The following is a 19,726-nucleotide window of genomic DNA, read 5'->3' as shown; positions in this document are numbered from 1 at the left end:
AATGGGTACTGAAAGCAGCATTCAACAGCCCTGGGGCTTACAAAAATATACAGATGCCTGGGTCCATCCCCAAAGTTTCTGATTTAGTTAGTCTGGGCTGGGGTTCCAGATCTGGTATTTAAAAACAAATGAACAACAACAAGAAAAAAGTTCTAAGGCAATTCTAATGTGTCGTGACTGAGAATTAGAGAGGATCCCAAGACTAGTGCAAAGATAATATAGAACTTGGGTAATAGTACAAAGCCCACTCTTGGTTTTAAACGGAAACCTTACCTTATTGCAGGTGTGGGCAGCAGCTGCCAGTTTCCTCCTTGACAGCATTCTCTAACCAGTATCTACTAGGGAATGTTCCATGGGTGATGGAGCCTGGGGATGCTAATAATTTTCTGAGTTAAAGCTAATGGAAGTAGATTAAATTGAACAGCAATTTACATAGCAGCAAACTTGAAGGTAGAGTTTGTAAACAGTGACAGCCTGATAGACATTTGGTCATTTCAAACAAAAGTTTGTTAAAAGAGGGAGGTTATTACTCCTTCTGTTAGGGGGAAGCACACTGATTGAAACGGCCCACCCTGGCCAGGCACCATAGTAACCATTTGCATGAGTTGTTTTACGACAGGAGGTCCTGGTAAGGAACACGGAACTAATAAGCCACCACCAACTGGAAGAGTTCAGGAAAGGTCAAAAGGGGACACATGTCCGACCACCTCCCAGAATCCTTCTCTCTCTCTGGCATCCAATCTTGGCTGAACAAGGTGTGCACCACCAGGAAGGACTCCAAGTCAGAATGATTGGCTAAAGACAACCCGGAAACTAATCCCATCACCATAAAACCAGAGACTGTTAGCCACGTGGCAGAGGTGTTCTCCTGGGTTCTGCTGCTCTCCACCCGGGTGCCCTTTCCCAATAAAATCTCTTGCTTTGTCAGCACATGTGTCTCCTCGGACAATTCATTTCCGAGTGTTAGACAAGAGCCCAGTTTTGGGCCCTGGAAGGGGTCCCCCTTCCTGCAACACTTCCAAGTACCTCAGAGCCCAAGAATGTCCTGTCCCCACCACTGCAGGTTATTGTAAACAGAGAGGAGAATTTTGAATAAGAAAAGGTAGATTAGCTCTCAAAAATCAACTTAAGCCAGTGTGACTTTTTTGACTTTATCTTCACTTCTATTGGCTGAATTTTTGTCCTTTTAATAAAAACATTTTATTTTTCTTGTATCCTTTTGTATTAGTCAATCCTCTACTGTAATTGTCATCTTTTGCTATATTCTATGGCTACTTCATTTAATCTTGTTTGTTATTCTTATTTTTCTTTTTACACTTTACCTTTTCCATTTTTGTTTTCATTTTCCTTAACATAGCAGGTCCCTTCTCTTCATTTTTCCCAGTGTTTGATTTATGTTTGGTTGCCAGCACCTTTTCTGATTCTTTCATTTTTACTAACTGCCCTTCCTTAACCTTCTGTTGATGTTATATTCCTATCACTTGCTGTCAATGCCCACACAAGCCCATTTCTTTCCATTCCATCTATCTCAGAATCTCCATATACATTTTTATGATCCTACTACTAAAAGTTTAAAGCTGCATGTGAGGAAAAGAAAGGTCTCTTTCTCCATTTGAATGTTATTTCCTCTCCCCTCCCATAGCTGTTCCATGTCTTTTTATCCTTTCTTGATGTTTTCCCCTATCTGACCCCCAACTGCATCCCACTTCTCCTGTCACTCCCTATTTGATGCCCATCTCTTCTTTTTAACCGTACTTGCACTCTGTCTCATTTTACATCCAAGGATCTCCACAAGATAAAGGATGGAGTTCAGTTGGGAGCCAGGTTGTGTGTGTTTTCAGAAACTTTTTTGCCTTTACTGAAATGGGATTGGGGCCTGGGATCCATGAATATTCTCAGGCAGCCGTTCAGCTCTGGCAAAAGCTTTGTACACCTTGGAGCACAGCTGGGGCCTATCCTGATGGACAAAGACAGGGATGTTTTTAAAAGCCTTCTACGGTCTTTTCCACTCCAAAGGTCAGGATGAGTTGGCATCAACGCCCAAGGCTGGAGAGGCAGGCCAGGTGGGGATACCCGGGGCCCTTTTCTGCAGTAGGTCTGGCATGTCGCGGGGCCCTGATCTTAGGAGGACAAGGTGGGGGCCATTGAGGCCCCAGGAGTCACTGGGCCACCTTTGGGAGGCAGGCTCACCTCTAAAGAGAGGAGCCAGGCCCGAGCCCGAGTGCTCCCCCGGGCTGCAGGGCGCGGCCCCAGGAGCCAGGCGACGCCACCCCAGCGGCGCCAAGGGCCGGAGGCATAGTCCCTCCCCGGAGGGAAGGCGAGTCGCTCCCGGTCGCTCAGCCAGAAGGTCGAGGGAACAGTGCGCGTGTCCCCCGCCAGCCGGCCCTCTGGGAGCTGGGCGGGGGCGACACCGCAGGGAGTAGGGCCGAGGACCGCAGAGATCAATCCTGGGTACCGGCGCGGGGTCACAGACAGGAGAGGAGCGGGAGAAAGGGGCTGGTGGGGGAGGCTCCCCAGGGCGGCTGGGGCCGTAGATTTGCCTGCGTACTCGGCGGGCGCCCTGAAGTCTGGGCCGCTCCGGCTCCGCCGGCTCCTGCCAGAGACTCCAGGCCGCACTTTCCCCTCCTCCCGGCGCCTTCTCTCCAGTGAGGAGCCGAGCGCGGGCGGTGCGGGGGGAGGGGCGGCGGCGGAGGGAACAGCCAGTTGTTTAAAATCCTTCTAGAGCAGTTTCTAATTCCCCCCTTGCGCCGGGGTTCGGAGGGGGGAGGGGGGGAGAGGAGCGGGAGGAGGGAGGAGAGCGGAGAGGGAAGGAGGGAGGGAACCCGGGAGGGAGGGAAGGAGGGAGGAGACTGCCGCTTAGGCTGTAGCCGCCGCCGCGCGCTTCGGCAGGCCGGAGGTGGGGGGGGAGGCCTGTCAGTCTCGTGCGTTGCCTGGGCGAAGGGGGCGGAGCTTTGGCGTGGGGCGGCCAATAGTGGGGGTGGCTGCGTGGGTCGCCATGGGGACGGGGCTGTTCCCGGGGAGGCTGTGATGGGTTGACAGGTGCGTGACAGTGGGAGCTGCTCTCGGCACAAGCATGTACGGCAAAGGCAAGAGTAACAGCAGCGCCGTCCCGTCCGACAGCCAGGCCCGGGAGAAGTAAGTGTCTCCGCTTCTCACCCTCCTCCGCCTTCTCACGCGCGCACACACACACACGCACGCACTCGCACACTCTCTCGGAGACACCCAGACACACAGACACTCTCTGCCGGGGGAGAGCCGGGGGGTGGGCTGGCAGGGGGAGGGGTGCGCGAGGTGGGGGGCGTGCGGTGCGGGGAGCGGCTGTCTCCCAGGAGGGGCTCGCGCGGGGCTGGCGGCCGTGGGGTCTGGCGGGCGGGAGGGAGCGAGTGTGTCGGGGGGCGGCGGCGGTGCTGGTGGCGGGGATGGAAACTTGTTTGGGTGATTGAGGGAAATAACCCGCGGGTTCACCTCCTCGCAAAGTAACTTTGGAGCTGGGGTCCGGGGCTGCGGGGAGCGGAGAGCCTCCGGGGGTAGAGGTTGGGCGAGAGGGGTCAGCTGCGTGGAGGAGGGCACGCGGAGGGAATGTGGGTGTTCGGTGGGGGCGGCCGGGGTCGGGGCGGGCAGCTCGAGGGGCGCCGCGGCGGGGGGCTCGGGCGCCGGGGCCGGTTGCGCCTGGCGAGGCGAAGGCAGCGGGGCCGGGCGCGCGGCGGGCGGAAGCCGGGCGTGGAGCGGCCGAGCGGGGCCCCGCTGGGCGCGGAGACGCGCGCGGGGCGCGGAGGGCGTGTGCGGGGCGTGGGCTGGGTGGGCGTCGGGGCTTTCCTGGTCCGGAGGAGGGACGCCGCATTCGCAGCCCCGTTCGCCCCGCGGAGCCCGGGGCAGGGGGCGCCAGGGGCGCCGCTGAAGTTTGGGAGTCAAAGGACCGAGTTCCCGGGGAGGAAAAGTGTGCTGGCGAGAAGCGGGAGCTGCTGGGGTAGGCTGGCGTTTCTGCCGCTCGCAGTCTACCCAACTCGGCGGCGGCGACGGCTGGAGAACTTTTTTTTTTTTTGGAGACTTCCAGCCTCCCAAACGTGGAGGGCCGTGGCGGTCCGGGCGGCGAGCGGGGGTCGCGGGGAGCAGAGGAGTAGCGGTGGGGGCCGCGGCCGCTGGCGCCAGGAGGGCTGTCTGCGGTGGGGAGGGGGCAGTGGTCCGAACCCGGACTTGCAGGAAGGATCGAAGCGTGGAGACGGGGAGGAGTTAGTTGTTCGGTCGGTGTGGCGAAGAGATACAGGTGTTAACTCCGGTGGGAGCCCAGGGGAGGCTGGTGAGAAAAGAGCCCCTCCCGGCCTGGGATGCCACCGTCACGGCACGCTGCGAAGCAGGGTTGTTTGCTTCTATTCTTATGTGCTTGTAACGGTGATTTGGTTGTTACTAAAAATGAGAGCGCATAGTGACTGTGACCACTGAGGAAGAACCCCTCTTTTCTGTGCAGCAGCTCTTATGGTGATTCCCATTAACCACCTCCATTCTTAGGATGAGGCGTATCCCTGTCATTGGACGCGCTCTGCCCTTCCGAGGACTTCAGACTGGGGAAAAGTCTGAGAGCATCTCTCAAAAGCTACTTTAGTCACCTTGCACAAGGAAATAGCTGCGTAAATAAAAACCGAATGTGCAGAAACTACCGGGTTTCCCTCCTAGTTTTAGGCAGTTAATAGTCTTCTGAAAGTTTCTTGTGCCCTACGGTTGGGAACATTTCCTAATCTTCGTGTTGGTAGCAATAAACGCAATTCCTATAGGATTTAGGGGCGGCAGGCCTTGGCATATCAAAACAAACCAAAAAAAGATACTCCCCGCCCCCCTCACCCCCAAGGTATTTTCTGAGCTGTATTCAGGATCTTGTTGCTGTGACTAGGAGTATGTAAAAGATTTAGCATTATAGGTTGGTTAAGAAATAGCAAGTTACTGAAATTGAAGTTTTGAGATAGCGTAATTTGTGTGCATTTATCATTTAGTGGCAATATATCTGAGAAAATAGAAACATTTAGGGAAGATGTTTTAATGATTACAGAGTATTTGGATTTCATAGTTTTGGGAGTGAAGGAATTGAAATGTGTATTGAGGTATATTTTACTTATTTTCAGGGTGGTTGAATTTGAGAATCCAAATTTTGGGTTTTATTTGAACTTCCAGGAATGGCTGAATTTAATCTATATTATGATAACTTTGTAAAAAAATTTTAAAAGCATCTAGCATAATAATGAGGAAGTTGAACCTGGTGTGTCTTAAGTCCTTTCTAGCTCTAATTCTGTGGTTATGTCACGAAAATAAATAATTGCCATTTTGCTGTCAAGTCTACCAAACTGAACACCAAGTAACATCTACACTTGTAAGCCAGGTGGTGAGAGTTCTGCTAGATGGTGCTATTTGATTTAAATAAATTTCTTCCCTTCATTATAATTGGCAGCAGGAATCCTGGATTGCTTTGCCTTATGGACTACATATAGGTAAAGAGGCCACTTTTGGAGAATTGACAATGACCATTCTGAGTTAACTGTTGTTGCGTTAATTTCTAGGCGAATGTTGTTTGAATCTAAGACAAACATTGAGGTAGATTCTGTTTGATGCAATAAGTTTCATTTTGCTAGAAGAGTTGATCTGATTACTCATTTTTTGCCCTTTATGTGTACTTGGGACTTTAAGGGCACTGTTCCACAATAACCTACTGACTTTTGAAGATAGGTATCTTGAAGTTGTCTTTAAAATGGATATCACCTAAAAAAAAATTTTTTTTAAGGAGGTAGACCTCAAAAAGTGCTTGAGTGAAGAATGTTCTTTTATATAGCAAATTAGAACTGTACTGACCTTAAAAATCACAGAAATAATGTTTTTCAGTAATGAATATGTAAACATTTTACAATAAAAACATTCTGAAAAATGAGTCATCATTAAAAATAATGGCATGTACATAAAATAAAAATACTTGTTTTATAATCCATCAAGAAATACATTTTCTTTTGAGTTCATAGAGGAGAGCAGACAGGCCCTTATCTATATTATATCTTTGCTTTCTCTTTCATTAAGTCACTGTATGGGATACTTGAAATTAATTTGTAGATTTTATGCAGGTTCTATACTTTCACTATACATTTCTGAACATAAAAATGACTGAAGTCAGGTTAATTACTGATTTCATTGTTTTAAAAGCCAGACGGGTCAAGTCTATACAGAAGTTTGGATTAGGTTTAATTATAGACAGGGTGATTGAAAACCCTTGGAGGGAGGAGGGATGTTTGTGTAGAAATATAAATTCTGATCCTGTTAGGTCATTTCCCCCTTTAGCAGGCTTTCTTTGTAACATTGTACTGTAGTCTCAGTTGCAATTAAGTAACTATGCAATTGGTTGTTTCATATCTGCCTTCCTCTAAAATGTAAGTTTCTTGAGGGCAAGGGATAATACTTGGGATTTCTTCTCTGAGGTGTCCTTGACATTGAATAGTGTCTTCAAATGTCAAAAGCACCAACTAAATACTGTTGAATAATGAAGATGTTAGACTCAAGGGCATTTTTTCAATGTGAAAAAAATTTTTTTCAGTGACCTCCAGAATAAGGACTTTGGAAGTTTGAATTCCATATTCTCTAGCTTAGGGATATTTAAAAAATAACTGATAACAAAAGAGTAATCATTATTTAAATTGTTATTCTGTGTGTAAGTCACTGTGTTCTGCACTTTATTTTTTCTAATTCTCCCAACAATTCTGCAAGATACTTTTTAAATTTTTTCTCCATTAAAGAAATAAGAAAACTCTTGACTAGTTGAGTAACTTTGCCCAGAGATACACTACTAGCTGGGTTTCTAACAAAGATATCTCTGCTTAAAATCTGTAGTTGAAGATGAAAGATACATTTTTTTCACCATCCTAGTTTGCCTTCTTGATTTCGGGTAGATTGCTACAGATTTAGGGAACAGCTTTACATAATCAGATATAACAGACTTTAAATATTTGATCAGATATGTAGTCTTGACCATTGATGCACCTTATGCTGATACCCTTCATTTTCACAGATTGCAGACATGTATATGGTATGGGGAAGACAAACTTTAGGAGGGAAAGTTGAAAGCCTAAAATAATGAAAAATTCTTGCTTCTTGAGACTTTTTCCTTCTGGAACTTTTGTGTGATCATTTAAGTTTTAAAATTAGACACTGTAGTGAACAAGTTCTATATGAAATGTTGCTGAATTTTAGACCACTCTGTATGCCACCACTGCCACAGAAAGAGTACCTAGCACCTGCAAATAGATGAGTGTGATACTACTTTTTGTTAAACTAATTTCATCTTTAAAATTATGTAATAGCACAGAAAGATCAATGTGTTACAAAACAACATTGAACAAAGATACTAAATAGTGACATTAAGTTAAACTTGTCAGAAACTATAGAAGTCTGTACATTTGACCCTGGGCTCTGAGAAGTAACTTTGGTTTTTAAACTATGAAAACAACATAGACTCATTTTTAAGTGGTTAAAATCTAATGATCATTTAAATATGATTTCACATAGACTGCCATGATTATGCATGAAATAGAATTTAGTCAAATGAATTTTGGAAATTTGGAAAAAACAATAAATACTCCGTATAAGAGAGTTTGTAGATACTAGCATCAGCATGACCTCTTTTTAATTAAATTTCCCCCCCTAAAAATGGTAAACTTTTCTTCTTCCTTCCTTCCTTTTTTTCCTAAAGGAAATAAGGCAAGTGAAGTAATACAGATCTCGTCAGAAATTTAATTGAGAAGCAGTTAATTCATTTAACACAATTCAAGATTTCTAAAACCAATGAAGGAATACCTTTACGGGGATTAAATTTTCTATATGATATTCAGTTGACTCTTCCCTTCTCAATCCCCAGGATGTTTCCTCCAAAATAACTTGTATCTAATATGTCAGCTCTGGGAGCCTTACTTTTTGATTGATCTCCTTTCCATTATTTTAGAAGTATCCAAAAAATGATTTTTTTTTGAAGGAACAAATCTAAAGAAAAAAGTGTAAGATGTTGAGAGTTAACTTTTAGTATTGTTTATTTAGAGGTTTATTACTCTTAGAAATAGTAATAATGTTGAGATGTATTTTTTCAGAGCTGTGAAAGAAAAAAAAAAATAGGTTTATTTCCACACCCTATGGCCAATTTGCCATATAAAACCAATTTAGAGTGAAAAAAATTAAGTTTTACTTTGCAGTAGTGAACTAAATGCATCTTACATTTTCAGTTACTACTAGAAAATAGAATTATTTTGTTTTAAAATTGAAACATACACTGTAAACAAGGGCTGGAATACCGAGGTTGCTGTTTATTAACACTCCACCCTAACAGTTTAGAATTAGAAGTAAAATCTGGGAAATTTAGAATGTTTTCTCTTCCATAGAGATCACAACCATTACATTAATGTTGGGACATAGGATTGAGGCTTAATGTACTAGACTTAAAAGACAGGAAACTACTTAGAATGTTTAATTTAAAATATGTATTGAAGATAATTTTATTCTGTAATATGTGGGACTATTCCCTACTATTGTGTGTACTTTATTGCTTTGACATTGGTATGGGAAGGATAGAAAATATTTGTGTACTAGTGATGTATTGTTGGTTAGTAAGCCTCTGTAAACATGCTAAAATATTACTTTATTAATAACTTACTGCTTATCAAAGGAGGGCTTTAAAATAGCACTGGAGCAATAGAATAAGATATATTTTGAAATCTGAAAAGAGTTTGGAATTAAAAGTAAGTGGTTATATTTGGATTTTAAAATTTGCTTGTCAGATTTTACATATGTTTTACATATGTAACATCTATTAATGTAACACATGTATACAACTTAACATGACTTGAACTGTGAGTTATTTGACTATACTACCAAAACCCTGTGTATACGCTAAAGAGTGATCCAAAAGGTGGTCTGCCAAGATTTATATCCTACCTGTTTTCAGTAGTACAGAAATAGTGGAGGCTGTTCTTTCCCTGAACTATGTATCTGAGTCACTGTGTGAGATGTTGAAAAACAGGTAGAAAAATGTTCCAACCAGGGAAGAATAGTGTTTTTCCAGGTAACTTCTAATAGCTGTACAAGTTGCTCAAATTTTTATTGGTCATAATGGGTAACTGGTAATTTTTGTCAGAGTGGGTTAGTAAAGATTTTTGAGAAGTGGTGCTAATAATGTTTTTGTAATATTGATAGAACCAGAAATTTATCTGAGCTCACAAGAGCCTGGGCATTTCTGGGCAGTGAAGGAATTAGTATTTGTTCTTTGTTCCTCTTTAAAAGAGACACTTCAGTTGGTGCCACTTCTTTAGTAGTGACAAAACCACCTTCATATTATACTTTAAGAATTTTGATTATTCTGTTTCATGTAAGACCCATACTGCTTTCCAATAGTAATGAGCCATCATAACATTTTAGATTACAATTCAATGGGAGTGAGCTTAAACCAATGACCTGGAAATCTCTTATTTTTGATCTGTGTTAATTTTGCTTCATGGCATATCAAACAAGTAGTTGAGCACAGAAAAAAATTGTAGACACTGATGTATAACACTTCTTTTAAAAAAGAATTTTTTGTAATTGTATTTTTAATACAGATTTAGTTACTAACATATTATAAATTTGTAGTTAGTGTAATCTACTTCCCTGGTGGCTCACATGGTAAAGAATCTGCCTACGATGCAGGAGACCTGGGTTCAATTCCTGGGTCAGGAAGATCCCCTGTAGGCGGGAATGGCTACCCACTCCTATATTCTTACCTGGAGAATTTCATGGACAGAGGGGCCTGGCAAGCTATAGTCAGTGGGGTTGCATAGAGTTGGACACAACTGAGCAACTAACACAACACAAGCCATCTTAAAATACTAACAAAATATTTGTGAAGATAAGGATAGTAGATGAAAATTTTTATTTAGCTCTGTGTAAGTTAAGGGAGGAATTGATGCCAAAACCAGAGTCTCACCTGAAATTAATATGATTATTTTTCTTTAGTGATCTGATATTTGCCTTGATTCTTCCTTTTACCTACTTCAAACTTGAGGGAAAAAAAATCTTCTTTACTAATATAAAAAAGTAAAGAAAGTGAATGAGTAATCCTGTTAAAAATGATTTTATTTAAACAGGATTAAAATGATTTTTTTTTTTCTGTAAAATAACAAAATCCCAAATACTACATAAAGAGTTTGTGGAGTTTTGTCGTAGAAAGTTAAATGTTTAATAGCAACAGTAACAGCAGATGCTATCATTTGAGTATTTGTTTATATTTGCCACTTTACTTGGGACTTTCCAGGTGGTACAGCGGTAGAGAATCTTTGACCCCTGGATGGGGAAGATCCCCTGGAGAAGGAAATTGCCTGGAGAATTTCATGGACAGAAGAGCCTGGCAAGCTTCAGTCCATGGGATCACAAAGAGTTGGACATGACTTAGTGGCTGTGCACTTTAATTGCATTGTCTCATTTAATCTCAAGAATCTGCTAGACTGTAGGTACTGCTTTCTGTTAATATTACAGGAGAAACAAGAGACTTAAGAGATTATTGTGCTTTTCGTAAGGAAAGAAAGTGAAAGTGAAGTTGCTCAGTCGTGTCTGACTCTCTGCGACCCTGTGGACTGTAGCCCACCATGCTCCTCCGTCCATGGGATTCTCCAGGCAAGAATACTGGAGTGGGGTGCCATTTCCTTCTCCAGGGGATCTTCCCGACCCAGGGATTGAACCCAGGTCTCCCGCATTGGAGGCAGACACTTTAACCTCTGAGCCACCAGGGAAGCTTTTGGTGGTGGGTATCAAAACAAGACATAGAAAATGGCTTAATTGGTCAGGGCTTAAGAATAGTTCTTATATAACAGGATGTCTAGAAGAGGTAGTTTCTGCGTTGATATAGAGACTCAAGAACACCAGGAGATCAGCTTCTCTTCCATCTTCATTTTTTCCCTCCCATGAATGCATCGTCCCTGCATCAGGTTCCCGGAGTCACTTCCTCATACAACCAAGTATAAAGGCAGGAGAAGGGGCAAGGTTTTTCCTTTATGTCTCATTAATCAGAGAGAAAAGCTTCTTCTTGAGGTACTTAGCAGATGTCTTCTTATGCCTTATTGAAGGAAACTGTTAAGTTCCCTCCGCTAAACCAGTTACTGGGAACGGTAATGGGATAACCATAACTGACTTAAATTGGTCATCCTCCAGGCTGGGAACATTCCTCACTTGTATCTGAACTACCTAAGCACAACTGGAGGTCTTTGGCAAGGAAGATGTATCTTGAAGATACGGAGAGAATGAAATGGGTCCTTGCCTTATGGAACTTACTTTCAAGTTTGAAAGAGAAGCATATAATAATAAACAAGTAAATATTGGGACATCTTATGGAATAATCTGAATGAATCTTTTGGCTAACCCAATATATACAGTAGGCAATTTCAGATAGAAGTGCTAAAAAGGTAATAAAGTAGTGTAATTGTAATATAGAGAATGACAGGAAGGCTGCGTTAGATTGGGTGGTTCAGGGGAGACCTGAATAAGCAGAGACCTGAGTAATATTGAAAGAGTCAGTCATGAGGAGATTTGGGGTTAGAGCATTTTAAACAGGCTAAACTACCCAATGGTAGTAGATGCTGAGGTAACCTCTCAGCATCAGCATAATTGATACATAAAATATGAGTCAAAATTGGGATGAGAAGCTGTGCTTCCTAGAGTGGTTTTAGCTGTTAATGAGCAATTGGGTGGTGAGTTTAGTTTGTATGTCTTCCTAAATAAAAAGGTTGCCTATCTCTTATCTTCTAAACCCCAGGAATATAGTTGTTCCTAATGAAGGGAGTGGAACACCTGGCTTTTGTATTATTGATGTAAGAAATAGTTAAGATTTATTGAACACTTAAGGCCTGTTGGTTTGAGAAAGATGGTACAACTGGATAATTATTTCTCATAAATTTCCTATATTGGATAAGACCCCCTTACTGTGCATCGTAGCAACCTCTACTTTTCATTTTTCATGTTGTCACAAATTCATGGATCATTTGTGTGATGTTTTGTTTAATGTCTCATCTGGTTAGGTTGGAACGTCCCTGATGAGAAAGAACCATGGGTATTGTCTTCACCACTGTAGTCTTACTGCTTAACACAGTGGTTGGAGTGGAATATTTGTAGGATATTCCAGAATATTCCAAATAGATATTTGTAGAATTAATGGATCAAGGATGTAACTGGTTATAAATATATCACAACAGGATATCACTATATTTAGCTCATTTTCTCCCCAATATTTCTAATATTTAGAATGAGGATTAGTATGTAGTTCCTAAAGAAGAGTTTTCTCTAATATAGGCATTTAGTGTCTTCTGTGGCTTTCAGGACTACAGGAGATTACCTAGTTGTATCAGTGTGAAATACATGTACATTTTTAATATGAATTTTTGATAGAATAGTCTTTTTGTGTTTCAACAAATTAATAGTATAAATGGAATTATGCTTTAGAGTTTCAAGGCATTTTAATGTGCTTTATTTAAATCTCTCAATAATTCTATGAGGTAGGTGATAATTCCCATTGACTGTAGAGCTTTATACATGGAAATTGACTTACCCAACTGCAGTAATATAGGTAATACATGGCAGAGTTTAGTCATATTTAGATTTTTTTGGTTCCTAGGTCAGTGTTTGTTTCTTTATACTACAGCTGCCTCTTTTAAAATAAGAGATTCATATATATTTTAAGAAAGCTTAAGTATAGATTTGATTTAACAGCTACACCGTAAGTAAAATCTGTTATTTATTTGAACTTTATATGCTTTTGATATATAAATTGATTGGTTGGGATTTGGAGGTAGTTTGGATTTCTAGTCTGTGAAGATTTATGCTAATTTAGGTTGATGAACTCTATTCTTTTGCCAGTTAGGTTCTATTTGGAGAGCTGAGGTAGTGTTTTTTTTTTCCTTCTGTGCCTCTCTCCAATAAGGGAGAGAGCTTTTTTTGATATGGATTATTGATAGAATATTCTTTTCTTGTTTTTGTGTTTATGGTTGTAAGTATATATATAAAATATATATATATATAACATTTACCACTTTAACCATTTTTAGGTGTACATTTCATTTTTTTCACAATGTTATGTGCTATTTGTCATTTATAATTGGATTAAAGTTATGTGATGATTATACTCTTATCAGTGCATTTAAGCAATAGCTATGTATTAGAAAGCTATTAAAGGTTTTTTTAATAAGCATTTTTTCCCCTGGAATTGAAGTGAGGGACTGATAATATTATTCTTTCTTTTAAACATGTTGTAATGAATAAAAAAACACCAGGCTTCCCTGGTGGCTCAGATGGTAAAGAATCCGACTGCAGTGTGGGAGACCTGGGTTCCATCCCTGGGTTGGGAAGGTCCTCTGGAGAAGGATGGCAACCCACTCCAGTACTCTGGCCTGGAGAATTCCATGGACAGAGGAGCCTGGGAGGACCACAGTCCATGGGGTTGCAAAGAGTCAGACACAACTGAGTGACTTTCACACAATGAAAAAATTTCAGTGAGGTTTTTTTTTGCCATAAAATACATTTACACAATATACGTATGTGTATGTATATACTGGTTATTAAGTCCATTCACATTGTTGTGCAGGATCATCACCAACCCTCTCTAGAACTTTTTCATCTTCCCAAACTGAAACATTGTATTCTTTAAATAGTAACTCCCCATTTCTCTTTTCCCCCAGCCCCTGGCAGTCGCCCTTCTGTCACAGTGAATTTGACTCTTCTAGATACTTTGGTGGTGCTTTAGTCACTAAGTTGTGTTCGACTCTGGCGGTTTAGTCCCCAGGTCGTGTCAGACTCTTGCAACCCCATGGACTATAGTAGCTCGCCAGGCTCCTCTGTCTGTGGGACTTCCCAGGCAAGAATGCTTGTGTATGTATGTGTGAAAGTCACTCAGTCGTGGGATTTCCCAGGCAAGAATACTTTGTGTGTGTGTAAGTCACTCAGTCATGTCCGACTCTGTGAGGCCATGGACTGTAGCGCCCCAGGCTCCTCTGTCCATGGGGTTCTCCAGGCAAGGATACTGGATTGGGTTGCCATGCCTTCCTCCAAGGGATCTTCGCAATCCAGGGATCGAACCCAGGTCTCCCAAATTGCAGGCAGATTCCTTACCAACTGAGCCAAAGTATAATTATGCAATGTTTGTCATTTTGTATCTGGCTTTTTCATTTACTCGCTTAATCCATTCATTAGCTTCATAAAGTTGATATAAAGCCCCATTTTACATAGGGGGGAACTGAGTCTCACTGAGGTTATATGCTTTGTCCAAGGCCAGGTAGTAAATTGTATAGTATGAATTCAGACCCAGGTTTCTGAGTCCACTGCCGATTTTAAACATCTTGCTTCAGTGTGTTTTATTGCCTCATATGGGAAAAAAAATAATGGAAATCACGAGGGTAGTGAGGGGGAGGGGATTGCTTGGATAGTTCTCTTTACACATATCCGTTTTTACTTGGGGTTGGATGCATTGAAGAAGGAAGAGGTTAAGGAAGAAGGTTAAAGAAAACATTTTACAGGTGCTAAAAAGGTGGGCAGAATCATAGCTACCCAAAGTGGTCCCTCCACACGTAGCTCCAAATTTGTTAGCTGGTATCTGAGATTTAACAACTTGGATACAATGCTTCTCAGAGAGGACGATGCCAATTAAGAGTTCAGATTATAATTTCAGGTAGAGCTGTTTCTCCGTTCTTTCTGTATCTAGAGGCAAAGTAATCTGGAATGAATTACTTTACATGGTAAATTTTAGAGACAGAAATAAATAGAAGAATATGCAATGTGTAGAAAAAATGCTTTCTCCTTTAATTATGAGTTTCCTTTCATTCTCTCTTCTACCCAGCATATGGCCTGTTGGGTTTTTTTTTGTTTGTTTTTGGACTAGGGCATCTGGAAGGTTCCATGTGGTCTAGGAGCAATAGTACAAAAATATTGAGTCTATTACATAGTCATTTCTATAGTACTGACTATTGGAGAAAATAGAAACAATTCCGTTGTTTCACTTTTTCACAGTGTCATTAAAATGGGATTAAAATTATGTGATTATTACACTCTATCAGTACATTTAAGCAATAGCTGTTATTAGGAAGCTATTAAAGGTATTTCAAATTCCCCTCAAATTAAACTGAGGGACTGATACTATTATTCTTTCATTTAGAAATATTGTAATGACAAAAACTTCAGTGAGGATTTTTTGTTTTACCATAAAATGCATACATTTACACAACATACGTGTGTGTGTGTATACTGGGAATAGTTTTCAGGTAGAAGTTCATCTTGGGAAATGACTTACTAATTTATTTTTAATTCAGATTGTTACTCAGTCAGTAAATTGGATTCAGAGCCAAAAAGATTACAGTATAGGCAAGTTTTTAACTAAAACTTTAAATGATGTTTCCATTTCTTGTCTTTGTGTTTTTTTCCCAACCAGCACCTTGGATTTTTACTATGATAGGCTAAATAATGGCAACTCAAAGATGGCCACATCCTAACCCTTAGAACATGTGACTGTGTTACCTAGGAAATGAACTTTGCAGATATGACTAAGTTGAAAATCTTGGATGAAGGATCTTGAGATGGGTTACTTCCTCCCTAGATGATCTGCATGAGCTCAGTGTAATCACGTGAGTCCTTGTAAGAGAGAGACTAGAGGTTCAGAGTCAGGCAAGGCCATGTGGTGACAGAAGAGAAGGGGATTGGGAACGCTGCAGGTTTTGAAGGGAAAGGGTAAGACCAGCGGGCCAAGGAACGCAGTCATCCTTAACAAGCTAGACAAGGCAGAAAGTGGATTCTAGACCCTTGAAAAGAAACAGAGCCCTGCCAGCACCTTAATTTTAGTACTTCTGATCTCCAGTATAGAAGATAATAAATTTGTGTTGTTTCAAGCCATTAAATTTATAGGAATCTGTTACACATTCTCTCTTAGTCACTAAGTCATGTCCGACTCTTGTGACCCCATGGACTGTAGCCTGCCAGACTCCTCTGTCCATGGGATTCTCCAGGCAGGAATACTGGAGTGGATTGCCTTTTTCTTCTCCAGGGGATCTTCCCGACCCAGGAATCGAATCCAGGTCTCCTGCATTGCAGGTAGATTCTTTACGGACTGAGCTATGAGGGAAGCTAGCCATAGGAAACTAATACACTGTTTTTGCACCCACAGAAGAATCTACTGTGACCATATTAAGCTGGCAGTACCAAGCTATATCCAGGGTGAGGCACAGGCAGTTTTTTTCTTTTGGTTTTGGATTGAGAAATAGTTAATATAAAATTTGAGTTTTTTGTTTTGTTTTCCAGTTTTTGAGATGTTATTGACATACAGTATGGATAAGTTTAAAATGTATATTGTGATTATTGGATATATGTATATGTATATATTGTAAAATGATTTTCATAATGAAGTTAGTTAATGCCAAAAAATGATGCTGATGCTTTTCTGTAAGATGGGGAATCATTAACAAGTGAGTCCATGATATAGCAATCACTGGCTAACATGCTGTTAGTTAGTAATATTTCTGTATTTGTATTAGATCCCCAGTAGGATAGCTCCCTTAAAAGAACATGTGAAGACAGTTTATTGAAGGTATGTGCACGATTAAAACTCACTAGGGATGGATTAACACCCAGGGGTTAGGAACAAGAGAAGCTTTTCCCCTCTTCGGTCTGAGGGGAAAAGAGAGAGAGCGGTTACCAGAATCTGGTGAACATTGTGGTCATTGTCGAAGGGCTCCCCTCCTGGATCTGCGGTTTTATGATGGGGACCACAGCCAGGGTCAAACCCACTGTCAACAGAGGCTGAGGGCCTGGCGGGGAGGGGCGCTTCTTTCTTCTCCTGCCCTCTGATTGGTCAGTGCCTCCTCTCTGTAGAGCTCAACTTGGAACCATTGGGTAAGGGAGCTGAGGCGATGAACTCAGTAGAGTTCCCGGTCACAGCAGGGCCCTGTGTTCAAGTTCTAAATTTTTATAGATTTGAAGTAAGTCTTTCAGTTCTTCGTATACAATGCCCTGACAAAATAGAGCTCTTTAAAAAATTGGGTTTGGTCAAAATAGCACTTAAAATTAGTTTTTAGAACCTCTTTAAGTACTTTATGATACTATAAATTTATATACATTTTATGAGATAGGGATAATATTCCTTCTGCTTTCTGCTATCTCTGATTCCTTTATTTACTTAAATGCTCACTGTCTCCCATAGGTCAGTCTCTGTTGAGCCCTCTTCTGTCAGATCTGAATAACAGCAGTCTCTGCCCACTAGGACTCACTGTCAGGGGAGGCTTGCTACCAGTGGTCACCACTCTGGGTAACACACACTGTCATGGGTATGCAGAATGTCTGTGGAAGTTCTGCAAAAGTACATTGCATCCGGCCAGAAGTTGTGGCACACCCAGGAGATATTTCCAAGAGGATATTTATTAAATGAGAAATAAGCATTAGCTTATTCCTTAGTGACTAAGAGAGAGAAAATGTGTAACAGATTCCTATAATTGGGAGAGGGGACAAATAAAAGAGTATTTTAGGGAGAGAGAGAGAAATACATACAGAAACATGGAGGCATTACAGAATATGGTGAACTGCAAGCAAATTGCAGTTGTGGAATATGGGCTTAGTTGCTTCACAGCACGTGGGATCTTCCCAGACCAGGGACCCATGTTTCCTGCATTGGCAGGCAGATTCTTTACCACGGAGCCACCTGGATGTGCTGTTGAGGAATACTCTAAACAGAAACCGTTTCATTTGCTTAATTTTATTTTTTATGTAATTCGAAAGGTTACTTTTCATTTTAAGTTATTATGAAGCATTGGCTATATTCCCTGTGTTGTACAATACATCCTTGTAGCCTTACACCCAGGAGTCTGTACCTCCCACTCCCCAGCCCCTATATGCCCTTCCCACGCCCTCCCCACTGGCAGCCACTAGTGTGTTCTCTGTATCCAACAGGAAGTACTTCAAGAACAAAATTGAATGACAACTTGATCAGGGAAATGAACAATTATATATATATATATATACATTTTTTTTTTTTTTTTTACTTATTTGCTGTTGGCTGTGCCGGGTCTTCATTGCTACGTGGACTTTGTCTAGATGCAGCGAGCAGGGGCTCCTCTCCCATTGTGGTTCGCAGGCTCCTCATTACGGTGGCTTCTCTCGTTGCGGAGCGTGGGCACTAGGTGCTTCGGGAGTTGTGGCGGACACACTCAGTTGTTCCGCAGCAAGTGGGATCTTCCCAGACCAAGGATCAAACCTGTGTTTCCTGCCTCGGCAGGCAGATTCTTTAACCCTGAGCCACTAGAGAAGCCCTGAGATAAGTGATTTTAAAGCAGAAAAGTTACATCATCTGAGGTGCATTTTAGAATAATTATTCTGGAAGTGGTATGGAGGCTGGGATAAAGGGGGAGACGATATTGGGAAGCTATTGTAATAAATTAGCTGCTGTAATAATACACCATTTTCTACACTACTGGCAGTTCAATGGATGTCTTAAAATGTAGAATACATAGGACTTGGTAGCTTAAATGTGAAAAATTAGGGTTTTTAAGAAGGTTGTAATTGTGTGTAGAAATTTCAGTCAGACTTCAGGGGACTACAGGAGGAAGAGGAGATAGATTTATTAAGAAGGAAGATGATATGTTCAATTTGAGATGCTTTTCAGACCTAGAAATGGAGCGCTTTAGGGGGAATTTGGATATGTAGTTCTTGAGCTGGTTGGGTGTCGAGGGGACAGATGTCTAGGCTAGAGATACGGAATTGAGAAAGTATGGGGAAAGAGCAGGAACATTTGTAAGCATAAGCTACCCGTGTTTCAAGCGGTGGGCCAGGCAGCTTATTTATATTTTATTTCATTCTCTACAGTACTGTGAAGTAGGTGTTCTCACCTCGTCATCTCCGTTTTAATGATGCAGAAACTAAGGCTTTAATATGATACGTGAATTAGCTAAGTCACACAGGGCAGACCTGGAATCTAAACTTTCTGTCTTTATCAAAGTAAGACAGTCATACAGAAAAGCGAGTGCATCGTAAGTGTATATAGCATGATGAATTTTTACTAAACACAGCAGTGTTAACCAAGCGCCCATATCAAGATAAAGAACATTACCAGCACTCTGAAAGTTCGACGCGTTATACCCTCCTGCCCCAACCTACCCCCTCCCCGACTTTTAACAGCGTAGATTCATTCTGCCTCTTTCACCCCTTACATATGGCCCATTTTTGTGTGTGGAAGCCGTAAGTTGGGTGGGAATGAAGTAATTTTTCATGGAAATGTCCAAGGAGAAAGTGTGACGAGATCAAAGCTGGAACTTTAGGGACAATTTAAAGGACAGGTTGAAGAACAAGTTTTGAGATTGAAACTGAAAGAGCAGTAGAGGGTTATGAGGGGAAACTCCTAAGGAACTGGCATCACAGAAGTCAAGGAAGAGAACTTTTGAGAACAGAAACGTAGGGTACTGTGATAGAGGATAGAGAAGAATGAGGAGGTTAGACAGTTTGACTATTTAGAATAAAAGATCTGCTGTGACCTTGGGAGGAGCAGCTTCATTGGAGTGGAGGTCGCTCATTTCCATCCGACTCTGCGACCCCATAGGCGGCAGCCCACCAGGCTCCCCCGTCCCTGGGATTCTCCAGGCAAGAACACTTGAGTGGGTTGCCATTTCCTTCTCCAGTGCATGAAAGTGAAAAGTGAAAGTGAAGTCGCTCAGTCGTGTCCGACTCT

General features: G+C 41.8%; 1 protein-coding gene across 5 annotated transcripts in view; it reads left to right on the top strand.

Moving 5' to 3' along the window:
* Positions 1-2,007: 2,007 nt before the first annotated feature.
* SSBP2 (single stranded DNA binding protein 2) overlaps positions 2,008-19,726 on the top strand; it is a 310,974-nt gene continuing 293,255 nt past the window's right edge. For 3 of the 5 annotated variants that reach the window (XM_019965385.2, XM_019965384.2, XM_070793992.1), the window contains exon 1: positions 2,981-3,135. In XM_019965385.2, coding sequence (XP_019820944.2) covers positions 3,074-3,135 — 62 coding nt within the window. In that variant the 5' untranslated portion in view covers positions 2,981-3,073. Of the gene's footprint in view, positions 2,064-2,976; positions 3,136-19,726 lie in introns of those variants that run through there. The other 2 variants (XM_070793993.1, XM_070793994.1) reach the window with 2 other exon arrangements.

The sequence above is a fragment of the Bos indicus genome, chromosome 7 (assembly GCF_029378745.1).
Source record: "Bos indicus isolate NIAB-ARS_2022 breed Sahiwal x Tharparkar chromosome 7, NIAB-ARS_B.indTharparkar_mat_pri_1.0, whole genome shotgun sequence".
NCBI classification, from domain to species: domain Eukaryota; kingdom Metazoa; phylum Chordata; class Mammalia; order Artiodactyla; family Bovidae; genus Bos; species Bos indicus.
Note: the sequence above shows the minus strand (reverse complement) of the source record. Positions and strands in the feature narration are given on the sequence as shown.